The 24,636-nt window shown below is 36.0% G+C and overlaps 2 protein-coding genes across 5 annotated transcripts in view; one reads left to right on the top strand and one right to left on the bottom strand.

Moving 5' to 3' along the window:
* Window positions 1-11,326, bottom strand: part of ccser2a (coiled-coil serine-rich protein 2a) — a 54,663-nt gene extending 43,337 nt beyond the window's left edge. For 3 of the 4 annotated variants that reach the window (XM_087802651.1, XM_087802654.1, XM_087802653.1), the window contains exon 1: window positions 11,117-11,326. The gene's annotated coding sequence lies outside the window, so the exon portion shown is untranslated. Of the gene's footprint in view, window positions 1-2,905; window positions 3,008-11,116 lie in introns of those variants that run through there. The other variant, XM_087802652.1, reaches the window with a different exon arrangement.
* A 7,560-nt stretch (window positions 11,327-18,886) lies between these two features.
* sparcl2 (SPARC-like 2) lies at window positions 18,887-24,380 on the top strand. Its single transcript, XM_087803307.1, has 5 exons — window positions 18,887-19,028; window positions 19,094-19,248; window positions 21,515-21,627; window positions 23,068-23,162; window positions 24,268-24,380. The coding sequence occupies exons 1-5, from the start codon at window positions 18,887-18,889 to the stop codon at window positions 24,378-24,380; spliced, it is 618 nt and encodes a 205-aa protein (XP_087659433.1).
* Window positions 24,381-24,636: the final 256 nt, after the last annotated feature.

Genomic DNA, 24,636 nt, shown 5'->3' with positions numbered 1-24,636 from the left:
GTCTCCACTCCTTCTCAGACTAAGAGCCAGACAGAGAGGTATGAAAGCTGAACCATCAGATCAGCCGGATCATTACTCGTCTGGCACAACTCACACTTCCGAAGCACATTCTTCAGGAGTAACGGGACGGATGCAGATAGGAATGACGGCAAAAGAGCGAAGATCTATTGGGTCAGCAGGTCTTTGTATGAATGGAGGAGCTCGACTCTAAAGTGAATTCTCTGTCCTGATGTTTACAGGCTTCAAATTTAAACTTTTAGAGTGTAAAAGTATAAATGTGTATTTTATATATATATATATATATATATATATATAATGCTCTTGTTAACACCTATTGAAAACAATGAGAAAGTAAAATGACAACTTCAATATATATTTTTATATAATGCACTCGGGTTTGACATATTGTCATTTTAGCATATCAGCTATGCATTGACATCTTGCAGGAAACTGCAAGTAATTATTCATTTATAACAGATATGTATTATAAGAAATATTCACAAACTTAACTAAAAGGCTTTGAATAAATAAGCACCTGGCATACATGTTTAAGTAATAAGAATTACAAGAACATGATAATAAATTACTGGATCAACAAGTAAAATGAGTAATGTGATTCCAGGAACTGGCAAGTTTCGAGGGCAAACGAACCACTAAATACTTTTAGCACTGCATTTAAACAATGAAATACACTTACCTAAAAAAAGTTGTGTATTTTGCAACATTTTTTTCCAACAGCCTGTAATTCCTCGTCTCTCATTTTTTTCACCCTTTTCTTTCCACACATTTTTAAAGTTTGCTGCCTGACCAAAATTCACGACACCTAACCTCATTTGAGACGCTGATGTAACGAGTGTATCACTCGGAACTGCTCGGCTATTTCCAAAATGTTGTTTACCTTTTACCCTTAGATATTGAACATTTGAAAATGTTAAATAACAGTCAAGTCTTATTCTACTGATACTATGTAATATGACAATTCCTCAGGATCGATCCTCACTTCTTACCTTGTCATCCTTTACGTTGGATTGATTCAACCCTGCCTTTAGAGATTAATAACGGAAGGATTTGGTTCGACTTCAGTTTCAACTCACACAAGAATGTTGAAAGAAGACTCATGTATTTTTTATTCTTAGCCCTACTGACCTAAATCTTCTCAGCAGCTTCATATAAACTGCTTTTTTAGCTCTAAAAAGATTTATGAAGCAGATTTGATTCCCATAGGATTATGTTTGAAAACACACACAAAGAATTTCCATAAAACAACTTCACTTCAAGTTTATTTTGATCTTGGTTTTTCCCTGTGCTACAGTGACTTCATCAGGCTTTTTAAAAGTAGACATTTTAAATGCATTTGTAGTAACATAAAATATGATTTTACCGTTAGGTAGGGAAAAGTAAGAGGGAGAAAAAAAAAAAAGATTAAATATGTTTAAGATTTTAACCACACATTAAGTTAGGATGATTATACCCGGCAAAGCCAGTTATTTAATTAAGTTTTGTATACAAATAATAAATCAATTGCTAATGCCAGATTTATACCAGCTGTTTAAACCTATAATTCCATTGACAACCATCTCAGCGTGTTTGATTTATCAACTTAGAGGCAAACATTTTGTTGTCATTTACATTTATGCAGACGACTTTCTACAACTTTTAACAATTTTACACATCACAAACCCATACTTGCACAGTGATGGGAGTAGGCTGTGATGCAGCATGCTAGCTCACCACCAGAAGCAATCAGGGTTAAGTGTATTAATAGATTGAACCCATAACTTCTTGGGCCACAAGCCAAGCCAGACAGTCTGAGCCATGTCAAATTAAAATAGTTAACAAGAATCTCATACCTTAAGTTGTAGGTTAATTGCATGTACATATTTAACACTTAGATTACTTAAGCACTTAAAATTTATACCAGATACATTTTCAAGTACCAACCTCTATATGTGATTTCCTTTTATAAAATGTGCTACGATCATACAGTTTAGCTAATATAAACCAGAAACCGCTTTTTGACCAAATGGCCAACATCGTATTTTGAGGAGAGTACAATCTTCTCACTCTTTATTAGTCTTGGTCTTTATTAGGAAAGTTAAACAATATCGACACAGGGATGTATCACAATAGTTGTTTTTTTATTTCATGATAGTGTATTTTTTGACAGCACTATTGATTAAAAAATAAACAAATGTGTTTGTTTGGCTTCCAAATATATTTTTATATATTATATTTATTTTAACACACTTCTTTTATGGTTTACAATTTATTAAATTGTGTTTATAATGAAATGTATTTAAAAAATAAATGTATATATATATATATATATATATATTCTACAAATATATTCCTGTTCATTAAGTCTCACAAAGCAACAGATTTGACAGAATTGAGAAACAAGACTTGAAATGATACATTTAATGCATTAGAAGATTATCATGTCGTCCCAGCTGTCAGGATCTACTGTAGAAATGACATAATGGAGAAGAGATCTGACACATGCCTCTTCCACCAAATATAAAAGTGATGTGGAAGCGCAGCTTGATTTACAAGTATTGACAAACCAGAGCCTCTGTGGAGCACTAACTAGGCCGGTCATCTGGACGGGCCAGCGCTCTCCCCGAAGAGATTAGCAGCGTGCCATTAGCCAGCTAATAGAATCAGACAGCTAGGAGAGCAACACTGACTTTTAGGCTAATGTGTATTGAGTGAAAGCAATATACGGCCGAGTCTCGCTGATGCTAAGTGTTGCTAATCCAATGAGACAGGAAATGAGGTCAGGTAAACCACAGTTGCAACTGGCTGGATCAAATAACAGCGATGAAACAAGAAGGCAAAAGTAACACAAGGGCGTGGCCGACGCAGCGTATTGTACGACGCAAACTAGAAGACGAGAGATCTTTACCTTCAGATCCAGAAGTGCTACCATCAGTTCAGAATTGAACGAGTCACTGGCACTAGTTTGGCATGAGCTGACATCACAGGAACAGGAAGGCTCTGAGGTCGATCTGTCTGTCGCTGCTGCTGCTGCACATGTGCCAGTGTGTGCGCTTGCACTCACAACTTCTATGCAAACTGTCTCAATCCTGAGAATGGTGGAGCGTGTGTTTGTGATGATCTAAAGTCAAAGCCAAAACCGTCTCTGCCATCAATATTTGATGAGGCTTCTAGAAGCCCCACCTAGTGAACTAGAAAGATGAGGAGTCATGAGTTGAGGCTTTGTTGAAAAATTAATTACGGATATTGGTAGATATTGGTACTTCCAGAAAAGCTTCAAACAATAAAAACTACACATTAAAATAAAAAAAGTTATATAATTATACATCATACATGCATTAAATGTCCTAAAGCAGCTCCTGCTAAAATATAAAAAAAATTCAGGCAAATTAGGTCAGACTTACGTAAATAATGGTATTTATAAAACACTTGACCACATGTCAACTGCTTTTAAGGAGCCGTCAAATTGTTCTTTATTGTTGTTAATTATAAAGTGTCAGTGTTTAAGAAAGGATAAGGAACAGTAATTATGTAAATCTGATGTTGAAGTTAAGAAATGTTTTTAGTGAAGAAGAATAAACCCAGATTATTAAGATCAAGTAGGCCTCAAAATCAGACTCATACTTCCAGTGAATATACACTTTTATCGACCAATGAGATTGAGGATTGATTTATGAGGTATATCAAGGTGTTTCTTCAATAAAAATCTAGGGCAAGATATGATTTTCGAGTAACTTTAGAAGTCATAAAGATAAAAGAAAAAAACTTTTACTTAAATTATGTGTCAAACTCAAAGCCTGGGGGCCAAATCCGGCCCACCAAGTCTTTTTCTGCGCAAATAAAAGATCATCTTTCATGAAGATATCATATCATGTCGTATAAAAATGTCAGTATTTTAGGATAATAAAATGAAAGATAAGGAATATAGGTCATCAAAGTCAACAATTATAGAGATGGTTCCAATAAAAGAAAGATTGATGTTAAATAAAAAAGAACTTCCTTGGTAAGTGATTAATACAAAACAGTTGTAAAGGCTTTTATTGGAGTAAAAAAAGGCTTTTTCCAGGGCAATAGAAAGCAACCAAAACGTCTACTTTTGACACTAAAAGGGACAAATAAATCAATTATACCTTTTATTTTTAATAGTTAGTTGATAACAACTGCTTGACTTCTACTTGAGATTTACGATATACAAATCCAGTGGGATGAAGGGGCTCTTTTGACTCGCTATACAACAGTTGCTACATCTAGTCAGGCACAAACATCTCAAAACAAAATTAGGAAGCTGGTAAAGCATGAGAGTAGTTCATGTCACATTCATTCTGTTTTCTGGACTGCTGTGATTTCATAACAGTGAATGTGCAGAACCGTGAATGTCAGAGCTTTACTCTGCATGAACTTGACTTGAACCACGTTGCAAGGATTATCACTCGGCATTTACAGGCACGTTGTGATGGCAGGAAAACGGCTGGAGAGACAGTGAAGTGTCACCGGACGGTAGCTCTGATACTCGAGGTTGTAGGTTAATCATTTATCAAGAGGTGGGAGGAAAATAAAAATAACTTGCACTAGCACATGCTTTTATTCCAAATGTTTTCTTGTCAATGGAGAACTTGCTGGACAAAGATACAATCAAGATCTGTGCAGAAAGTGGATTTTATAGATGAACAGTTGTTTCCTACAACTCTTTAATGCATCTTCATCATGTGTGCTTGTCTGTAAAAATGTTGATTCCAGCTTTCTCATTCACTACCAACCCACCTTAACGGGGATATTCGGCTTGATAGCTCACTCACTAGCAACAATGACATCATAGAATGACATCAGAGAACATCACAATAAATACTAAATAAAATAAAAATGTCTTACGCCGTCCAAATTGAACTTTATTTTATAAATATGTAGTGAAAAAGATGTTACATTGGATATCATTATCAAGAGATAAATACATGATTTATTACTGTTTTCTTATATATCTATGTCCGCTCTGTAAAAACAGTAAGTACAAACAGTGAGCAGTCACATGTGCAGAGTAATCCCTTCAATTACAGACGATTAAATTAAATCCTTTTTTTCAAGCAAGCCAACACAGGCACACTCACATGCATGTAACAACAATATATATATTATATATATATATATATATAATATATATATAAATATATATATATATATAAAGAGTGAGAGACAGAGAGAGAGAGATCATTTGAGCATAAAAGAATAAAATCTTTTTATTTAAAGATGCAGGGTTTCCTAGATTAGTTAAGAAACCCTTCAGTCCTACGTTCTTCTTTGGAGCGTTCTTAAGAACTCTGTGATGCATTTCCCGGAGTCGCTCCTAGCTTAAAGGTCAGCTAATGTAAAACCCAACTCTCCTGACATGTTGTAAATGTTAAAATCTTCCTCTCCAAGATAGAAAGTCCTTCATCATGATGATGTTTTGAACTTATTACTTTGTAAAGTTTGTCTAAAATCTTAGTGAACCAGAGGTTACGAAAGCGGAGTCCATTATGACGTAATAATGGCTTCACTCCTCCAACTGTAATCACGCCCCGCTTTATTTATACAACGACTCCCTTGGAGGTGGAGACTTCAGGGATTGATGACAGGATGAATCGTAAATAGGTTTTGTTTTAAAAGATGTAAGTGCATCGATACTCAAGCCCCTGGACCGATTTAAATTAACCACGAATCGGTTGATCGCCCGATAACAAAGTTATGAATCGGTTTATTAGATCAGCAATACAGCTGGAAGCCCTGCTTGCTTATTCTCTTTCTTTTTACCGAGACAGCTTAACCTCACCAATATAAGAACAATATTAGTTCTTCGCGATCATCAGAGCAGAATTCTGACTCCCTGCCCCCCCTCCCACACCTGTCTCAGTCTTAAAGGAACAGTAACAGATAAAAAAACATTGTCGAATTTTACCTTTGTTTGTTCAAAAATGTTTGTTTTTTCATTTCTGCAGACGTAAAAAAAGAATCAAGACCTGGTGAACAATAATACCTTTAAGCCTACATAAAACTATTTTATATTTGTTTTATACATTAGTCAGTTACAGACCTTTAAATGTTTTTAAATTACGTTAAGTTTGAATTTAATTTTGAATGTCCTATTATTTAGTTTTCTGCATTGTTGAAATTATAAGAATAATAATGATACAATTGTTATGATGTATATAAATGTATAAACAACCCTGCAGAGTCAAATAGTGCTTTACAAGAAAAAGGAATCCATTCATCAGGACAAACTGCACTTCATATACAGTACAAATGAAGTCAAATACCAGCTGTAGAATGCAGAGAGAATGGTAATAACGACAGAAATTGTATTATTTTGTATGTTTGTTATAATTTTTGACCTCAGTAGCAGCTCATTGTTCCCAGCCTACTCAGACCTCTCTCCAAAAGGTTTATTACTTTCACATCGTCTTATATTGAAGAGATGCACACCCCTAATTTATATAAATATATATTGGTAACATGTGCCGTCTATGTGTGTCTCAGTGATATCATGACAACTCCTTCAGTCAGACAAACGTCCCATTTTTACATTTACTTTCCTTCCTGGTCATTTGTTTTACTTCAGACACCACAGTAACTACAGAACAGCATCACGTTGAATAAACCCAAACATTCAAATCAGCTCTCAGTTGGTGGTTGGAATCAATCAAATGCTCGACCTTTACATGTTTTTGTTCCTGCTTGTAATGGAGTCGACGCTTTAACAAAGCATGAGACGATTAAAACCTTCAGGTTGACGTGCGGAAAGGCAGCACGTTTTCGTTGGATGAGGCAAATGAAGTTGCCATGCAAAAATATTTAAACGGCAAAACTCTGAGTACATATAAGACGAGTCATGCTCTCGACAAACACAACTCCAGGTGTTTCAACAATTCCTAACACAGTAAACACTGTTTGAAACAAGCTGAACTTTAGCCAGACAGGTCTCAACATAGACCTCTTTTTTGTATCCTGGTTCATTGATTTCCTGCATCTTATAATCTTTAGTATCTCAATACCAAGGAGGCTAGTGCTTTTGGCAGCGTTGGTTCTTTTGTTCGTTGTAAACAGCGAAGTATTTTCAAAAATGTTTCAGGATCAGCTACAAATGGAACACAAATATTTGATTTGAACGGTGTTGTTTAGTTTGAGAGGTTTTGTCATGAATTTGTACACCTTTTACTTTACTTTACACTTTTTCCAGAACTAGCCCCAAAAAAAAAAAAAATGCACAAAAAATACACAGCATACTTTTTTTTTTTTTACATTTGTTCATTACAATTAGCACGTTTTGAAAATGCAACTCGGTTTGAAGACTATATTGTCATTCTAGAATTGCTACACACTTCTTTATGTATGTATACTGTGATTTTTCTGAAGAAAAACTAAGGGGTGAAAGAGGAATCATTTTTTACCTGTTAGCAAGTTTATTTTGCGCAGGAAGGTATTTGTTCATTTTATTCTGAAAGGAAACTACTTGGAGTGGAAATTAACCAACACTAGAAAATTAAACTGATATGAAAATGACATTACACATACAGTACAAATCTTCAATCAAAAATCGTTTATACTGGTACTGATATAAAGAAGATATATTAACTTTGATACTGGCTCCTGAATTATACTTTTTCAATACCAATTTCATAGGATAAATTCTAATACTGTAAAAAATAAATTACACATACTACAAATATTACTTACATTTGTCAGCTTTGGTAAATTCCCAATTCAAGCCATTTTCTTACAGAAAAAAAACATAACAGATTAATTTCAGTGCAATTATTCGTTTTTCTTCAGGAGAGTCAAACATTATCAAGTTTTGATCACGAGTGAGTACGAAAACAGGTATCGCTATCATTACGGGGAACAAAAAAGGCCCCGCCCTACAATTGACTTAACTAGCATAGCACGTGACAACATATTGGATGATGTCACGATGTTTCTCATGCTGTTAGGTGACATACAGAAACAATAGTTAATAGCTACTGTTTTAAATAACATTTTTTATATAACATTGCAGGTGGTGATGTTATCTGTATAAGACAAACCAGTATAACATGTATCCCTTTATCTTGGTAGAACAGTTATATTACAGTAAAAATACTTTGTAGACACGATTGAAGAGGAGACTCGTACTATTTCCTACTCGTATCTAATCTTGAAGTAACTGATAAGCAGAGCTGAGTATAGCTCCGACGATAGGCCTCCTGCAGAGAGGGGAGGATCAGTGAAAGTCAAATCAAGTCACACAAGCTTAATACCAACCTGGATCCTGAAAGACTGGACACTTAAAAGACTCAGCAGAACAATAATGAGAAAAGTGCTGAGAGCAGTAAAGAGGAAAGAAAAGAGTGGGTTGTAAAGGTTAACAGCAGACAAGTGTTTAGTGCACACTTTGCTCCGTGTGATCGCTTTATATATATATATATATATTATAACTTCACAAATGACTCGACCCTTCTCTGTGCTGTCAACGAAGCAGTGATCTCATCTTCACTTTCATATCTGTTGGCCTTGAATGTTTTCGAGGAATAACAGACTCTATCAAAGATTAGAAATGTTGCAAGACAAACCATAGAAGAGTTGCAACTGGAGACGCATGCTTTTGTTCGATTAACTCGGGTTCCAGACAGACTTGCACTTTCACTTTCAGAGACTCGTTCTTGTTTCATTAGTCATGTCAACAAGTTGACCTATTCCCCAGAGTCAGACCTTTCGGGTCTCTCACGTTTCACCCCGTCATGATCAAGCGGATCCTTTGGTTGTGTCTGGCGCCCGCTTGGTCACTTCTACAGTTTCTACCACTTCGGAACGGAAACGGATTTCAGAGGCGTCCGATCTATCGTGAACACTGACATATTAGGTGATAATGTGCCCATTCTTTGATTCATTCATTCATTCGATCATTTATTGTAAAATCTTCTATGAAACATGGCTATAAGAGCTAAGAGATAGAGGCTATGTATCGAGAACTAAGTATTTAATGATAATATGGCCCATTCATTTTTTCATCAATTAATTTTAAGGAATACTTGTGAAAACATAATTTCTTCAATGTATAGAGCATGCTTAACTGTCAACATAGTATACCTATTATCGTATCCATATTGTACCCCTCCACATAAAGTGTCCTAATATAATGCCAGTAATTCCAAAATAAATGTTCTGAATTCATTAATTTTAATCTGTAGTCTTTTAAATTCAATATTGAAATGTCCAATGTTCTGATGGAACTGAATTACTTCCAAACATATCCTTGATAAGATTAATTCTGTGTAAAAATCTTAAAAGAATCATTGAAAACATTTTTATTTTACTTTAAGTTCACTAAATCTAAAGTCAAAAGTAGACATTTAGGTTTCCTTTAACAAATACAGAAAAAAAAAATAACATCAGGACTTCAGAGTATTTATTTGTAGCTCAAAGCACAGATATTGAGCAACTATTCAGGGGGTCTCAGCAGTCGCTTACACGCTGAAGTTATTCAGCTGTCTTTTCAGGGAATCAGGTTGTAAAAACAACCTCAGCCAAGGTGGCGCTCCAAGACCCTCCAAAACAGGTGTTTTTGAGGAACACACACATGGTAGTGTGTGAGCGTGTGTCACCAGAAATTGTCCGTCTCACTACTATGGTAGACGTTCAAGACTAAACCCAGCGTGTGTTGCCTGCAGATGCAGTGGCGCTAGCACCGTCTGGACACTAATAGACCAGCACCTAAAAACAGACGACACACACCTTCTGTCTGACACTTACAAACATTACTACATGTATTACAAATACAAAATCTATTACAAATATGTCACAAATTAAGCTCTAGAAACCTAGACTTTGATTAAAGTCACTAGAAAGTAAAATTATATTTTCTAAGCTAGCTTTATAATGAAATTGTAAATAAAAAACAAAACAATCCAACTGACTTAAGAATGTGTAAAAACATATTGCTGTCCGTGAAGTTTTTTTTACTGAGCCAGAGAAAGAGAAAACAGTTCATATCATTTCTGTTCTATTGATTATTACTTTCTGAAATATGTTTTGTTTTGAAAAAAGACAATAATTTCTCTGAAGTAATTATTAGTCTGTGACTCTAACATCCAGATACTAGTTCCAGTCAAATACTCAAAATAAACCTTTAAAAAAAGTGAAAAGTAGGTAAACACAAACTCTATATGATTTATTTTTACTGTTTCTTAAAGTCAGTTTGTGAATATAATGCCCACCGGTGGCGAAAAAAGTTTTCAGAAGTCATATATATATATATATATATATTATAGTGAAGTCGTTTATAGCCCACTTAAATGAAATACCTACAATCTATGTCCAAAAGCTGATATGCTATGAAGAATTATCAATAAACAATTATGTTGTGAAAAGACACACATTTGAGCAGAATATGGGACAATTTCCCAAAAATATCCATACAATTCTTTTTTTGACGTTACTATATCAATATTCAACAGCACTGAATTAATGAGTTCTTTATAACATAAAGAACTATTATTTGTTATTTTTATTTGGCTTATATTTTAATAACGTGTAAAATTAAATACGTTTTACTCTTGGATTAACATGCAATCAGTATTTTTGTAATTTGCAATTAAAAGGACAGCTGCTAGCAGTCATTACATCCAACCCTGAGAAAGGAAAAGTGGTATCAACCCGGCAATGACTGAGGACGAGAGGATACAGTAGACTCCAGCTGCTTTTAAAGCGGATGTTTGGACGTATTTTTAGTGACAAAACAAATGAAAACAGTTACGACTTCATCAAGAGTCAAGTAATCTGTAAATATGGCAACACCAGAGTCAAGTACTGGACAATACTACAAACATATCCTTGTTATTACAGTATCACTCTATATCTTATCGCTGACCCTGTATTGTGATACACAGCGTGTCCCTGTCTGTGTGTGGTAAATATGACTCTGATTTATTGAAGTTTGACCTCATTCTTGTCACTGTGATGGCCAATAGGGACGCTGGCATGACGTCACTGCGTGACACTTTTACCTCCACGTTCCTCGCGCGAGCAGCTGGATTGTGTGTAAACAAACAAAAGTCGAAGAGACAACAACGAGACCAACACGACAGCTGCTGCTAACACACATGCTAACACGTACCTTGAGAATAAGACCGTTGATCGTCAGCAGGAGGCTGTAGCTGCGGGTCTATCATGTCCAGTGAAGACCAGCACATGCTACTGGAGTCTCAGCTTCAGGCGAGAAGAAGAGAAATCGGTCGCGAGGAGTTTCGAGGATCGTCTCTGACGTTATAAATAGCCGCAGCAGCAGCAGCTGCTTAGATCCTCCACGAGAGTCCACGCGAGCAGAGGAAACACCGAGGAGACATGACACAGAACGACGACCGGACGCGAAGTCGTGGAGAGAATGAGTTGCTCGAGACTCACTTCATCACTCCGACATCCTTCTCCACTCCAGCGGGGCGGAGCGTCACATATCAGCTGGAAAAAAAAGACTCATGTGGTTTTTACCACTATGACACGAATGTAAAATATCTTATTCGTTTGATGATTTTTTTTGTTTTGATTCTCTCTTCTTTTTAAACCACATGAGCTTTTGTTGTATTTTTCCCGCGAGAGTCGTGGCGTCACGATGTAGCGGCCCTGTTTGTAGTTTTATGGCAATTGTATTAATAAAAATAAGATTTTGGCTCAACATGTTGGATCTGAATCTAAGCGGGTTTATATTTATTTTCTAGTATTCACATATTAGTATAAATCTAAGTTCCAATGTAAAACGGTTTCTATTACGAGTGTTATAATGTGAAGAAGCTGGAATTCTTGAATCATTTTTAAATTTTTCTAATTTCCTTGAAGCTTTATTAACACATTGTTTACTCAAAAACAATTGAAAAATTGACACACACAAGTGTGTGCTAAGCTTCGAAAAAAAATTAAATTAAAAAAATGATCAGTGAGATAAGTGCTAGTGTTGAAAACACAACAACAAAAATTAATAGTATGAATTAAATTAAAAAGAGATTCATAAATACAATGAAATAATGACATCAATTATAAATAATTAACAACCTTTAATTTAAATCTCTTTAAATCAGAGCACCAATGAATTTTATTTTTTGTATTATTTATAATGTAGTGGTGTTGTGCAAATATAATATTAATTATGATTTATTATAAATATGAATTACCAATATGGATTATAATTATTAATTACAATTATGAATGATCAGTAAGCAATACATGTATATTTAATTAATACAATTAATTTAAATGAGATAAATAAAGCATAAAAAGTGAGTGACCCGTAAACTAAAGTAGGCCAAAATGCATACTATGGTGAACACCTTAAACATATTATAATAAACATCTAAATGTATTTGAGTATGTTTTAATAACAGTATATTCTATTTTATGTATTAAACAAATCATAGAACTGTCATTTGCTCATTCAACTACTTGGTCGAAGCATTTAACCAGTTTGAATCTGCAGGCTGAATTTGTTTATCAAATGTTACTGAGGAGCTTTTTTGCCTTGTTTTTCAAATTGAAATACATTATACACAAAGCTTGCTATAAATACTATAATTTGTCTATCAAATTGTCTATCTACATTTTTTGACTGACTTGAACCATTTGATACTGAAAAATTAAACTAAATAAAATAAATAAATGTTAATAATAAATTCAAACTGATTAGCAACATTAACTCAGGAGCACGATATATTAAACACCTTAACCTACAAAACATAAAATGAATAAAACAATTTCTGCTGATTTTTTTTTATTTTGTCAAAAAAAGGAAGTTAGGATTAATGGCTACAATCGGCACGTTTTGCAGTGCAAAGCTTTTCAAAGCGGGGTTTGAAGCAGGAAACTGTAACTTTCAGCTCCTGCTCAACGTTTCGCTGGGACCAGTACTTGGTCTTCAGTTCAGCAACAGCAGAGAAGCCAGACTCACAAAGATAAGACGTTGCAAAAGGAAGAAGAATTCCCATAGCCTGCTGCCTCAATGTAGAGTCAGACGTCATGTCAATAGATCGGTCCTCCTCTGCAAAGCTGAAACCAGTTGAAGCTGGTGCTTTGAAAGGATCCCTCACCAAGTCATAGTGGGAACTGTTTTCAAGAAAGTACTTTTTAAATTTCCCCATCCATAATGAAATATGCTGCTTGATATATGGAGTCACTGAGGTCGCATCATAGTCAGTACTGTCAACAAATTCATGCAGGTCCCCAGAATAATCCGTGTTTCCTTCATCAAATCGCCTGCCCCACATTGCGAACTTTTGACTGAAAAAGCTGATCTTGTCTCTGACTTGAGGGAGGTGTTTATCTTTTCCTTGAAGCTGTAGAATTAGTTCCTTTAGCTTTCCAAATGTCACTCAGGTGGGCCACTTTTGCCAGGAAGCTCTCATCACTCCATTTTTCTGCGACTTTGTGCTTGTGCCCCTGCTCAAAAACTTGAGACAAGACTTCAGACACCAGTGCAATTCTCCCACTTTAGCCCAATCTCAGTCAGGAAGCAGTCCAGCATTTTGAATAGTTCTTCATCTGTGGCTCTGTCTCTGACATATTTACAAAATAGTAGGTCCTCACACTGGGATTTAATGAAGCCTTAATTTATCTGGCGTCATGCTGTCCGCTGCCAACATTTTTTGACACAGTAAACACAGAGGCCTTTCCTCGTCTCCCACTGTCGTCACAGTGAAGCCAAGCCCCCACTTTCGTCATATTTTCTCGTCTTAGCTTTCGGGAGACTTTCGTTTGTCTCATTGTCTTCTTCTCTGTCCGCCTTTCTTTTCATCCCAACTAAACTTCATATCTCCCGCTCTGTGTGTGCGCATACTCAATGCAATAACAGCATAGAGCTAATACTCTGTGTGCACACTCTGACAATGAGAGCGCCACTGCCATCTACTGTGCTGGATGTAAAATTGCACTTTATTCTAGTACGGCTAAAAAGCATGTTCCCTGGGGTCACACGCGCCCCACCTAGCATCGCACCAACCCCCTATTTGAGAAGGACTACTCTAGAGCAACACTGCAAAAAAACTTACCAAAAACTGTTTCCTTCAACTGAGGAAAATCTCTAAACTTGAAAATGGTCTTCACAACTTGATCTGGAGCTTGTAATCCATGTGTTTGTGTCTTCTTGTTTAGACAATTGTAACATTTTAAGGAGCTTCGTCAAAACTTGACAGTTTTATAAGGAGCAGGCAGAGGTATCGTCACAGGTAGTCCAGTAAATATACAGCAAACAGGTACGATATCCAAAAAACAGGTCAAGGGCACAGGCAGGCAGAAAAACGAGAAAACATACCAGGGTCAAAACCGGGAAGACTAAAAAAAAAACTTGAATCGGAAGTCTAAAACGTGAAACACGGACTAGACAAACACGGGACAGCAAGTGTGACGAACCGACAAAGACTGAGGGAGAGTGAGCAGAATATGAAGGCTGCCAGCAATCACTGGCAGCTGCAGAACGGGAGAACACAAGACAGGTGGAGACAATAACAATCAGCAGGGGGAGGGACTGGAAAGGAAACTCACAGACACAGAAGGGAGCAGTGCTGTGTCTCAAATCGCATACTAGCGTACTCAAAGTTAGTATTTTTAGTGCGTTAGTGCGTCTCAATTCTTAGTATACGAAATTTAGTGCGCCATGCACACTAAATTGGCATACTAACACGCCCACAAAACTGAGCATGGTTCGATGGACACTAACCACCCTAAACAGCCGCCATCTTAGTGACGTTTTAAACGGAAGTTACGTCATATATAAATGCATATATATCTATATACTTACTGGTGCACTTTCAGCAGCAGTAGGAGGATTACACGTCTTCGCTGCTGATAGCAGCTTAAATATCTCGCGATTATTTAGATTCTCATATTTTTTCTTTATTTCTTTTTCCAAAGTTGCAAAACGTGCTGTCAGCAGGTGTCGGCGATAGCGTTCAAACAGCTGCTTGAAACATCGTTAAATAGAAGTAGAAGAAGAAGCTGTCATGTGATTTCCAGTTAGTGTGTAGCAGCAGTGTTTGATTTGAGACATACTATCTGTGGAGAATTTGCGTACTAGTTAGTACGTACACTAAACTGATGCATACTAACTTCTAGCATACTAAGAGTAGTATGCGATTTGAGACACAGCACCGGTTGAAACATCGTTAAATAGAAGTAGAAGAAGAAGCTGTCATGTGTTTTCCGGTTAGTGTGTAGCAGCATTGTTTGATTTGAGACATACTATCTATGGAGAATTTGCGTACTAGTTAGTACGTACACTATCCTGATGCATACTAACTTCTAGCATACTAAGAGTAGTATGCGATTTGAGACAGAGCACATTCAATTTCAAATTAAAAACAGGAAACACCAAGAAAGACACACGAGACATAACAGTCTCGCCTGCAGTAAATACAAAACTCTTCTGCGAGAATTCTAACCCGCTCTAGTAGGAGAACTCACATTTCCCCAATCCTTAAAACTCTAAATTGCTAGCCAGTTTCTTTCAGGATCAATTTTAAAATTCTGGTTCTTACTTTCAGAGCTATTCATGGTCAGGCTCCTCCTTACATCGCTGATCTGATCCAGCCTTACATCCCAGCTCGGGCTTTTAGGTCTGTGGATCAGAATCTACTGATGGTTCCTCGCACACGCATTTTAAAGATTGTTTTTTAACTGTGTATGTTTTGATTGTTTAAGCACTTTGTGACCCTGGTCTGAGAAAGGCGCTTTATAAATAATAATTACTTGCTTACTTAGTTACTTACTTACAATTCTTATGGATTTAATTTGACCACAATAGACCTTAACAGTCTCTGCTGTTGTTGAGTCAGACTGGCATAGGAGAATATAATAAAGAAAGAGGAGGAGTTAAATTTAAAGAAACGATCCATCATGTAGAATAAAAGCAGGATTCCTGCAGGAGAAACAAGAATCAAGAGGGAAGTTACGGAGACCTCGGTAAGATTTTTCTAATAACTTCTGAAAAAATCTCTGTTATCCATCCCATGTTTCCTTCTCTCGACTTTCTACTCAATGAGCTTCATACACTTTCTTCTCAGGCAATGGCAGGGGATCAACATTTCCCTTGACTCTGAAGAATATACCAAATATACTGGACTTAAAGATTAATTATGTTCATATAAAAATGTAATTAATGCATGTAGCTGAGCCCAGAGTTCACTCTATGTTCTATTGCATTTTAAAAGATATTTGCACAATACAGAGAAAGTTAATAAATTAGGTATTCAGATTTCAATTCATTTTTCTAATGTTTTATAAATGTGTTTGCTGGAAAACAGTCTTCAAAATAATTCAGAACTTCTCCTTTAGTCTGTGTATGACATCTGCAACAATATTTTTCCGTGTCTTCTTCTGGAGTCTCTTTATAGTCGCCAGCCAAGAATGTAGGACTTTAACTAGAAGCAGAAGAGAAAATGATTTATCACTAACTTCTGTCTTCATGCACTGACTTCTTGGGTTAAAGATAAATCACGTTACTAGAATTGTGCATTAAATGTGGTAATAGTGTAATGCAAGGTAAGTCTACATAACAGAGGTATCAATAAACAGTACGATTAGCCATTGGTGAAATACTATATAAGTAGGTCTGGTTGTAATTGTTGTTTGGAGTAGCACTAGCACTCACTAGTAATAGTAGACCAAAGAGAAGGTTAATGGATGTAGTGAAATAGTACATGAAGTTAGTTGGTGTGAGAGAGGGGGATGCAGAGAACAGGGTTAGATGGAGGAGGTTGATTCGCTGTGGCGACCACTGTAGCAGCCAAAATAAAAAAGAAAGAAGTAGTTCTTGTGGTTATGGCCATGGTTGTAGTAGCAGTTACTGTATAAGTAGTTATAATTGAAGTAGCCTTTGTTGTTGTTGGGGTAGTACTAGAAGTTGATATTGTACAGTTTCTGTTGTGATATACTGTATGTTTATGACGTGGCCAGTACTTGTAGTAGTTGTAGGAATAGTTGTTGTTTCTTTATGTTTAAGTCGCTTATAGTTGTTGTTGGAGTAGTTGTTGTTGTTGGGGTGAAGTGGTAATCGTATTGGTAGTAGTGAAAGTCGTCCTTTTTCGTTGTTGCTGATTTTTTTGGGTATTACTGGTTATTGTTTTTTTGGGGTTTTCATTGTAGTAGTGATGTGGCCAGTACTAGAAGCAGTGACAGTGGTGTGTCTTAAAGTGATCTTGGACCTCCATTGTACTCATCAATATGTGTCTGTTTGTACAAAACTCTGTTTTAATTAAAATATTTGTATTAGAATATGTTCCTAAGCCCCTCCCACTGAAAACAGTTTATTTTGGAGATTAAATTTGATTCTCTGCTGTGATTGGCAAAGCATTGAGGTCTATCACCGCGCCTTATCGATGACGGAATACTCCACCTGGAAGGGACTCATTGTATTAAACAGCGTGATTACAGCTGGCTGGAGGAGGTGTGATGCCATTGTTAGTCAAAATGGACTCCGCTCTCATAACCTTTTGTTCGCATATATTTCAGACAAACATTATAAAGTAATAAGTTCAAAACGTGGTCATGATGAAGTACTTAATGCATCTTGGAGAGGAAGTCTTCAACATTTACAACACGTTAGTAAGATTCGGTAGCCGTTGTAGTAGTAGTAAATGTAGCTTTTGGAAGTTAGAGGAAATCATTTAAAGGATAATAAAGGTATATTATGTACTGTATGTGTATTCTTGAAAGAGATTTTAATGTGCGCAGATAATTAAAATTGTTTGACTCATAACTCATTTTGTCATCTGTTATTCTTGTGTTTCATCGGTACGTCTATAAGAAAGTCATGAACTTCTGCTCGTCGTTGACCTGCTTGTTGCTGCTGATTCATCACACTTGTATTGTCACGGTGAGCTTCCTTTTTTTTCCATACCAGCCCCACAAACAAACTCTAAATATAAGTGTTATTCTCGTCAACACGTCCTCAATTGTGGAGTTGAATTAATAAACATTGTGCATCAAAGATATGTTGACCTCGACTTCTCAATTCTTTTCAAATCTGAGCTCGAGTATTTTTGTGGCTCTAATGGAAAAAAAAATTATATTTTTTAACAACATTAATTTCTCATGCAAATGTTTGAATAAACAAAGAGTAATCTTTTCAGAGTGGAAGAGCTCAGCGCAGACAGAGGCAAGCGGAGGAGTCTCTGAAGCCATACATCGGAAAAGTGGATCCAGGTTGAGTGTGTTTTCATGCCAGCTGAAGCATGTGTGTGTGTCATGTCAGCCACTGCAAAGGAGGCACTCTTTCAGCAGCACAGTCAAGAAGCCTGCTGTGCTATTGTTCTCCCAGCAAACTTTAGTTTAAGGTATTTGTCATTGTTAAAAAAAGAAAAGAAAACTATACACTAAAACACAAAATTAAACAATTCTTACCTTACAAAACATGCTAATCTTTGTTTTCATGAATGCAACCAAAAGGCTTTTATATTTTTACAGTGTTAAACAAAACCTTGACTTAAAAAAAATGTATTTTAACACATAGATATTATTTTATTGTCTGTAGTGTAAACATGCTACCTTGGTGGAAAATGTGTGATTAAAGCAGAGCTTACACATGAAAATAAAGGGAATAAAAATCTAAATATTCGTTTGTTTTTATTTTCAGAAAAGCTGTGTGAGCTTCTGAAGTGTCACAGTCCAGTGGGCTCTTGGTGCCAGGTGATTGAAGAAAATGGGGTTCTGATCCCCAAGTGTGTTTGTCCTCAATCTTGTTCACGGTAAACAACTCAACAAACACTTAGATTAGTTCTTGTATGAAATTAAAAAAATAATACCAACATTTTTTAACTTAAAAAATTAACTTGAAATTTAATGTATTCAGCAATTGAACTTGGTCCTAAATCTACAACAAAACATCTATTTGTTGGACTGATAGTGCTCAATGGCAAACGTCTATTCCATCAGACAGAGGGCGCCAGTGTGCAGTGTTCTGGGAAGAACTTATGGAAACGAATGTTTGCTGCATAAAGAATCCTGCAGGAAGAGACGTCGCACTCGACTGGCTCACAGAGGACCATGCCTGGGTAAACATGAGGTGTTTGAATATCATCCTGCTGTTTGATTCAAACCCAACTTTCACCCTCACCAGTCCCCGGGGCCCACTGCACCGACGAGGAGATGGGCCAGTTTCCATACCGTCTCTTGGACTGGTTTCTGCTCCTGAGCAGGATGGGAAAGTTTTACAAGCCTGTCGCCCCTTCTCAGATCTGCCTGAGTCACCAGCAGAGGGTCCAGCTAGCACAGGTGGTCCGGTTCAACACAGATATCAGGAGATGAATCTTAAATGTGAAGGGTCCCAAAACATGTCAGATCTTGGAGGGTCATGGGATGAATCATGGATACAAATCCAAACAACTCATCTAAATCCAAAGCACATTTCTTATAGATAATTATAATCAATCAAGTATACAGAGACTTACAAGAAGAGTTAGACTAATGTTGAAGGAAAGCAACTTAATGTTAGTAGTAAGACTATAAGGTACACTCAAGATTCAAATACTTTTTAAAAAAAGAAACGTGTGCCTTATCAGTGTGTGATTGTGTGTGTGAATGGCTGTCAAAGCGCTTTGTGATCCTGGTCTAGAAAGGCGCTATACAAATAGACTTTATTATTATTATTATGTATTAGTTCTTGCTGTACTTATAGACCCCAAATTCATTTTATGTGGTAAATGGCTTTAAAAAATCTGTCAAAATGTTTTGGTCCAACTTGGCTAGGAAGCCATAAACGAGGCTCTGTGGTGTCAACATGCTTGGTTCCATAGTATTACTCAACAACACTCCGAAGCTAGGCTTCGTAGTATTTTTTCACATGGGTCTGTAAAATTACTCAATGAGGCTCTGAAGTATTACACAACAAGGCTCCGTAGTATTACTCCTCAAGGATCTGTAGGATTACTCCATGAGGGCTCTGTAGTATAATGCTGCAAGGCTCTGTAGTATTACCCAACAAGTCTTTATAGTAATACTCTGCAAGCTTTGGGGTATTACTCTGTGATGCCCCAGGGTATTACTTTGTTAGGCTCCCCGATATTAACACGCAAGCTCCGAGGTATTACTCTGCGAGGCTCCACAATATTACTACACGACAATACATTGTATTACTGGACAAGTACTGCTCTTTGATTTTCGTCTGTAAGGTATCATGGTAGTATTAGTCTACAAGTCTTCATGGTATTGCTTTGCAAGGTTCCGTGGTATTTCTCTGCGAGGCTTTGTTGTATTGCTCTATCAGCTATCATTAAAAGCTATTAGGGAAACAGAAGAACAAGATCTGTTACTACGAGAGATGAGGTGCCAAGAATGAAGAAAAAAACATAGAACCTCAGAAAGTACCTCAGAAGACCTTGTTGCACGATTTCTTTGATCTTTGACAGTATTTTTGTAAATAAACAACAAGATCTCTGACAGAACATCATTTGTTTTTCTGCTGACAATTAGATGAGCACACACATGCTCATCCTGGATACGTCAATAGAAAAGAACCATCTCTCTTGAAACTCAAGACTTATTTTTGACATAAAACACCGTCATCAATAGTGTACAAATGTTATCGTTCATGTAGCCCCGAGCAAGAAATCAATGCTAACAATCTGCTCTGAGTGCGTAGTTCCAGCGTTGCCATGGCTGTATGAAATATTCCTTGTACGTATAAATAGATTATGGTCAATAATCACTAAATTATTCAACAAGAGGGTGAGTGGAGGAGTAACAGGAGGAACTCTAACAAACCACCTTGGCCTCGTAACCTCAACGGGACTAAATAAAAACGAATACATCAAACATGTTGAATGAATTCATTTTAACGATGAATTTCAAGTCAGAGCTCGATTGGTTGTAAACTGACACTGAATATTGTACCAAGATGGCTTTTTCTTTCCACTCATCATCATCTCCAGTTGTGCACGACGGTGAACCACTTGAGTGTAACTCAGCCGGTGACTCCCAACCTTCTGTTCAACAACATAATTGTATTTATCTTTCTAGAATACCTTTCCATATTAGAGAGATGACACAAATAGTATAGTACCAATTTAGTTCCAACAATTTACTCAACCACTTTTAATAGCGACCACTGAACCATCAAGAACAAGTTACATATAGATATACATTTCTTTACCCATAACATGTAATCACTGCAATTTCCAGACTATAGAGGGCATCATAATACATTTAAAAAGGAAAGGATTTGTTCACATGATATATCAACACATAGAGATGGTACACAGAAACATTATTTAATCCTTTTTGAGAACACTGCTTGGAACACGGCACTGAAACGTTTAGATTAAAACTTCAAAACACCTATTTTCAAGTTCTCTTCATCTGCTTTAACCGTTGTGATCAGACAGAGATGATAATAAGATAAACATCTCCTTGGCGGAGGAAATTAAAAAGGTTACTCAAGGTGTACCTACAAATATAATATAATAATAAGAAATATGTTGTTTATTTTTACATTTTTGCGGCCTATTATATGTGTAAAATCCGCTCTTTTTGCCCTTTCTAGAATCGGTTCATCGTGCTGGACAAAAACAAAGATGGCAAGTTGAGTCGCAGAGACCTCAGGAAGCTGCGTTACAAACAAATGCCTCTGGAGCACTGCGCAGAACCTTTTCTCCGGTCAGTCAACTTACATTTTTCATCTTCACTTATCTTTAAATGTGATCTTCATGGAACTATATCAGTGCCATCAGAATACTGAATAGTTGAATTTAATATACCAAATGTTGAAACTGATATTTTTAATTGAAATGTTGTTAAAGTTTGATATTCTAATAATTAATTTAAAATGTTGGTAAAATAGTGCCACCAAAAATAGCAAAAGAGTATTAAGCTACTTTAGACTTTAGACTTTCTTTTATTGTCATTGCACAGAAAACACAGCAGCAACTGTTAAAAAACACAGCAGAGAGATGAATATAATACATAACATAAATATTGCATATAATAATAATGTATATAAAGTATAAATACAAATAAGTTAACAATAGGGCTAATATGTTATAAATAGAACTTAGTACATAATATTTGAAATAGTGCATAGCTCAAGTCATAGTTTCATTCAACAGTCTGATGGCCATAGGAAAGAAGCTTTCTAAATCTTTCCATTCCATGATGGCCTGTGCATCCCATGATTGTATAACATTTGATCAGTTATTTAAGTAAATCAGAGCCATCAGAATATTGAATGATCCGAATTAACATTTCAAATGTTGAAACCTTTTAAATACTGTTGGGTTTTTTAAGCATTGATTTTAAATTTAATTCAAGCATTTACAAGTCCTTATTTCAATTGAATAATTGAACAAAATAAATCCAATATTTTCAAAAGAATGATTAAAAAATATATTTTGTTTGTTGTTATATAAATGATTGAAATAAAAAAAAAAAATGTTTAGCTGTACCATCCAGTATTCATCCTATCATATACCTGTTAAATATCTGATGCGTTTCTAAGCATATGGAGTCACAGCTCACTATGTGAAGCTTCTGCCACCGTCTATATTGTTAATTACAGAAACACCATGGGTTAAACCATCTCAACACTATAGACCCCCTCCTCCAAACACCCTCCCACCCTGCGACCAAACTGCACCTCCCACCATGCTGTTCTCACTGCATGTCTTCCATCCCTTCATCCACAGTGCCAGAATCCTGCTTCCTGCATGCACTTCTGATTCCATGACCCCATCATCTCGCTTTCTTCTCCTCCACTTCCCTCTATCTCTCTAGCTTTATGTGTCCAATTCTTTCCATCGAGAAAAACCTCCCGATCCTGCCTCAGTGTGGGATGAGCTTCCAGAGTCAATGTCAGGCCATTCCCAGCAATGTTAATGTTTATTACCCGCCGCGTCTCCCGCTGCCCATGGATTAGCACAAATTGACGCAGTACCCTTCGTAGATAAAGTGATGAGGTGAAAGACAATGTCAGCGCAACAATCAGCTCCCAGTTTATATAAACGCTGGCTTCCTTTGACTTTACCCGGTGTTTCACTCTCCGGGATAATGAGGAAATGGATGCGCTCTGTGGCCATGTTACGACGGGTCCTTATTTTGCAGGTCATGTGATCAGGATGGAAACAGGAAAGTGACCCTGAGAGAGTGGACCGGCTGCCTGGTGGAGCGCTCGGAAGCCTGGTTCTACAGTTTCATGTGTTAGTCGCATGTTTTCTTTGTGACTTTATTTTTGCTTTAAACAGAGCTGGGCAAAGTGCAGAATGGGGGCCATATGCAGCCCTTTGACTGTGTTTATGTGGCCCTCGTGTTGTCAAAGATCATGTAGAAACTAATCATTTTTTTAGTTTATATTCTTCATTTATATTCTAGTAAGGTTTGTTTTGTTTTTTTGTCCAACACTTTTGTCATTTTTGTGAGTTTTGTAGACCAATTTCCCAAAGGAGATCTCCAGAGAGATTAATAAAGTTTATCTATCTATCAAAGTTATTTTAAATATAAGTTATTCTAATTCTAATATTTGGAAATAAAAATGTTTGTATATAGAATTGTAATACAATAGATTAAATATATATATTTGTATATTTATATATTACTTCTCCTCATTAAAGACACCATATAAAATGTGGCCCCTGAGGAAATTGTATTACCCACCACTGTGTTTGAAAATAACTAATAATAAATAAGTCATCGCTGATTATCATCCAAGATTATTTTAGATTAGCTGGTTCAATTTGTATTAATGAAAAACCCTATTAGAGCATATTATATGGCTCATCAAATATATTTGTTGCAACTTTGGGAAAATTTCTACATTTGCAAAAACATGACCATCTGCTATAGCAGGGGTAGGCAATTAAATGTATAGAATATATTTATGTATATTATAAATGTAGGTATGCCTTGCCATTGATATAAAAAAAAGAAAAGATAAGGCATATTTTATAAATATATTCCTTCAATTTAGTTAATTATTTTGAGTAAAAATAAATACTCCAAAAAAAAGAAGGACATATCCTATACAAAAACATGCTTTGGTGTAGTTAAATTTTGATTTTTTTTTTTTTTAAAGCAACACAAAGGTTTTTAATTAAATAAAGCTTAAATAATAATAAGTAATAAATGCAAAACTTGTTTGGTTTTGGAGTAAAAATGCAAGTTTGACAAATTTGGTCTAACGTGGTCAAACAAACACCACAGCAGATGATTACATCTAAAACCAGAGAGTTGGAAACTGAAGATTTATATTATTTAACAATATTGTCTTCAGGGGTAACTAAGGATTGTGTCTTGTCTCATCCACAGCGATACAAATGGGATCCCGTAGGATATGTTCGTCCAGCGTGGACAAGACCTTGAACCAAGAAGACTCAGCAGCAGTTCACTTCAAACCAGATTCCAAGTGGGACACAGTTTGAACTAAGAATATTCTCAGGCACAAAAATGCATGCAAAATAAATAATTTTGTTTCAATAATGACAAAACATTAAATTCATACTCTGAAACATGTTTTCATTAATTAGTGACTTTAATTCATTTCCTCTATCGTAATAATACAAATAAAAAAGATTGAGTGCCCCTCATTGTACTTGTTCCCTTATGCTTACTCACAAGTAATTTTAGAAACTATAATCATTAACTATTATTTTACCAAATCTCTATCAGTAATAACAA

Source organism: Callionymus lyra, chromosome 11 (genome assembly GCF_982586985.1).
Source record: "Callionymus lyra chromosome 11, fCalLyr1.hap1.1, whole genome shotgun sequence".
NCBI classification, from domain to species: Eukaryota; Metazoa; Chordata; class Actinopteri; order Syngnathiformes; family Callionymidae; genus Callionymus; species Callionymus lyra.
The sequence above is the reverse complement of the archived record's forward strand: the minus strand, read 5'-3'. Positions and strand labels throughout refer to the sequence as shown.

Coding starts and splice junctions, on each gene's coding strand:
- sparcl2 (XM_087803307.1), top strand. CDS start 18,887: ATGGCAAACGTCTATTCCATCAGACAGAGGGCGCCAGTGTGCAGTGTT. Junction 19,029..19,093: donor TCACAGAGGACCATGCCTGG/GTAAACATGAGG, acceptor CACCCTCACCAG/TCCCCGGGGCCCACTGCACC. Junction 23,163..24,267: donor CTGGTTCTACAGTTTCATGT/GTTAGTCGCATG, acceptor TCTCATCCACAG/CGATACAAATGGGATCCCGT.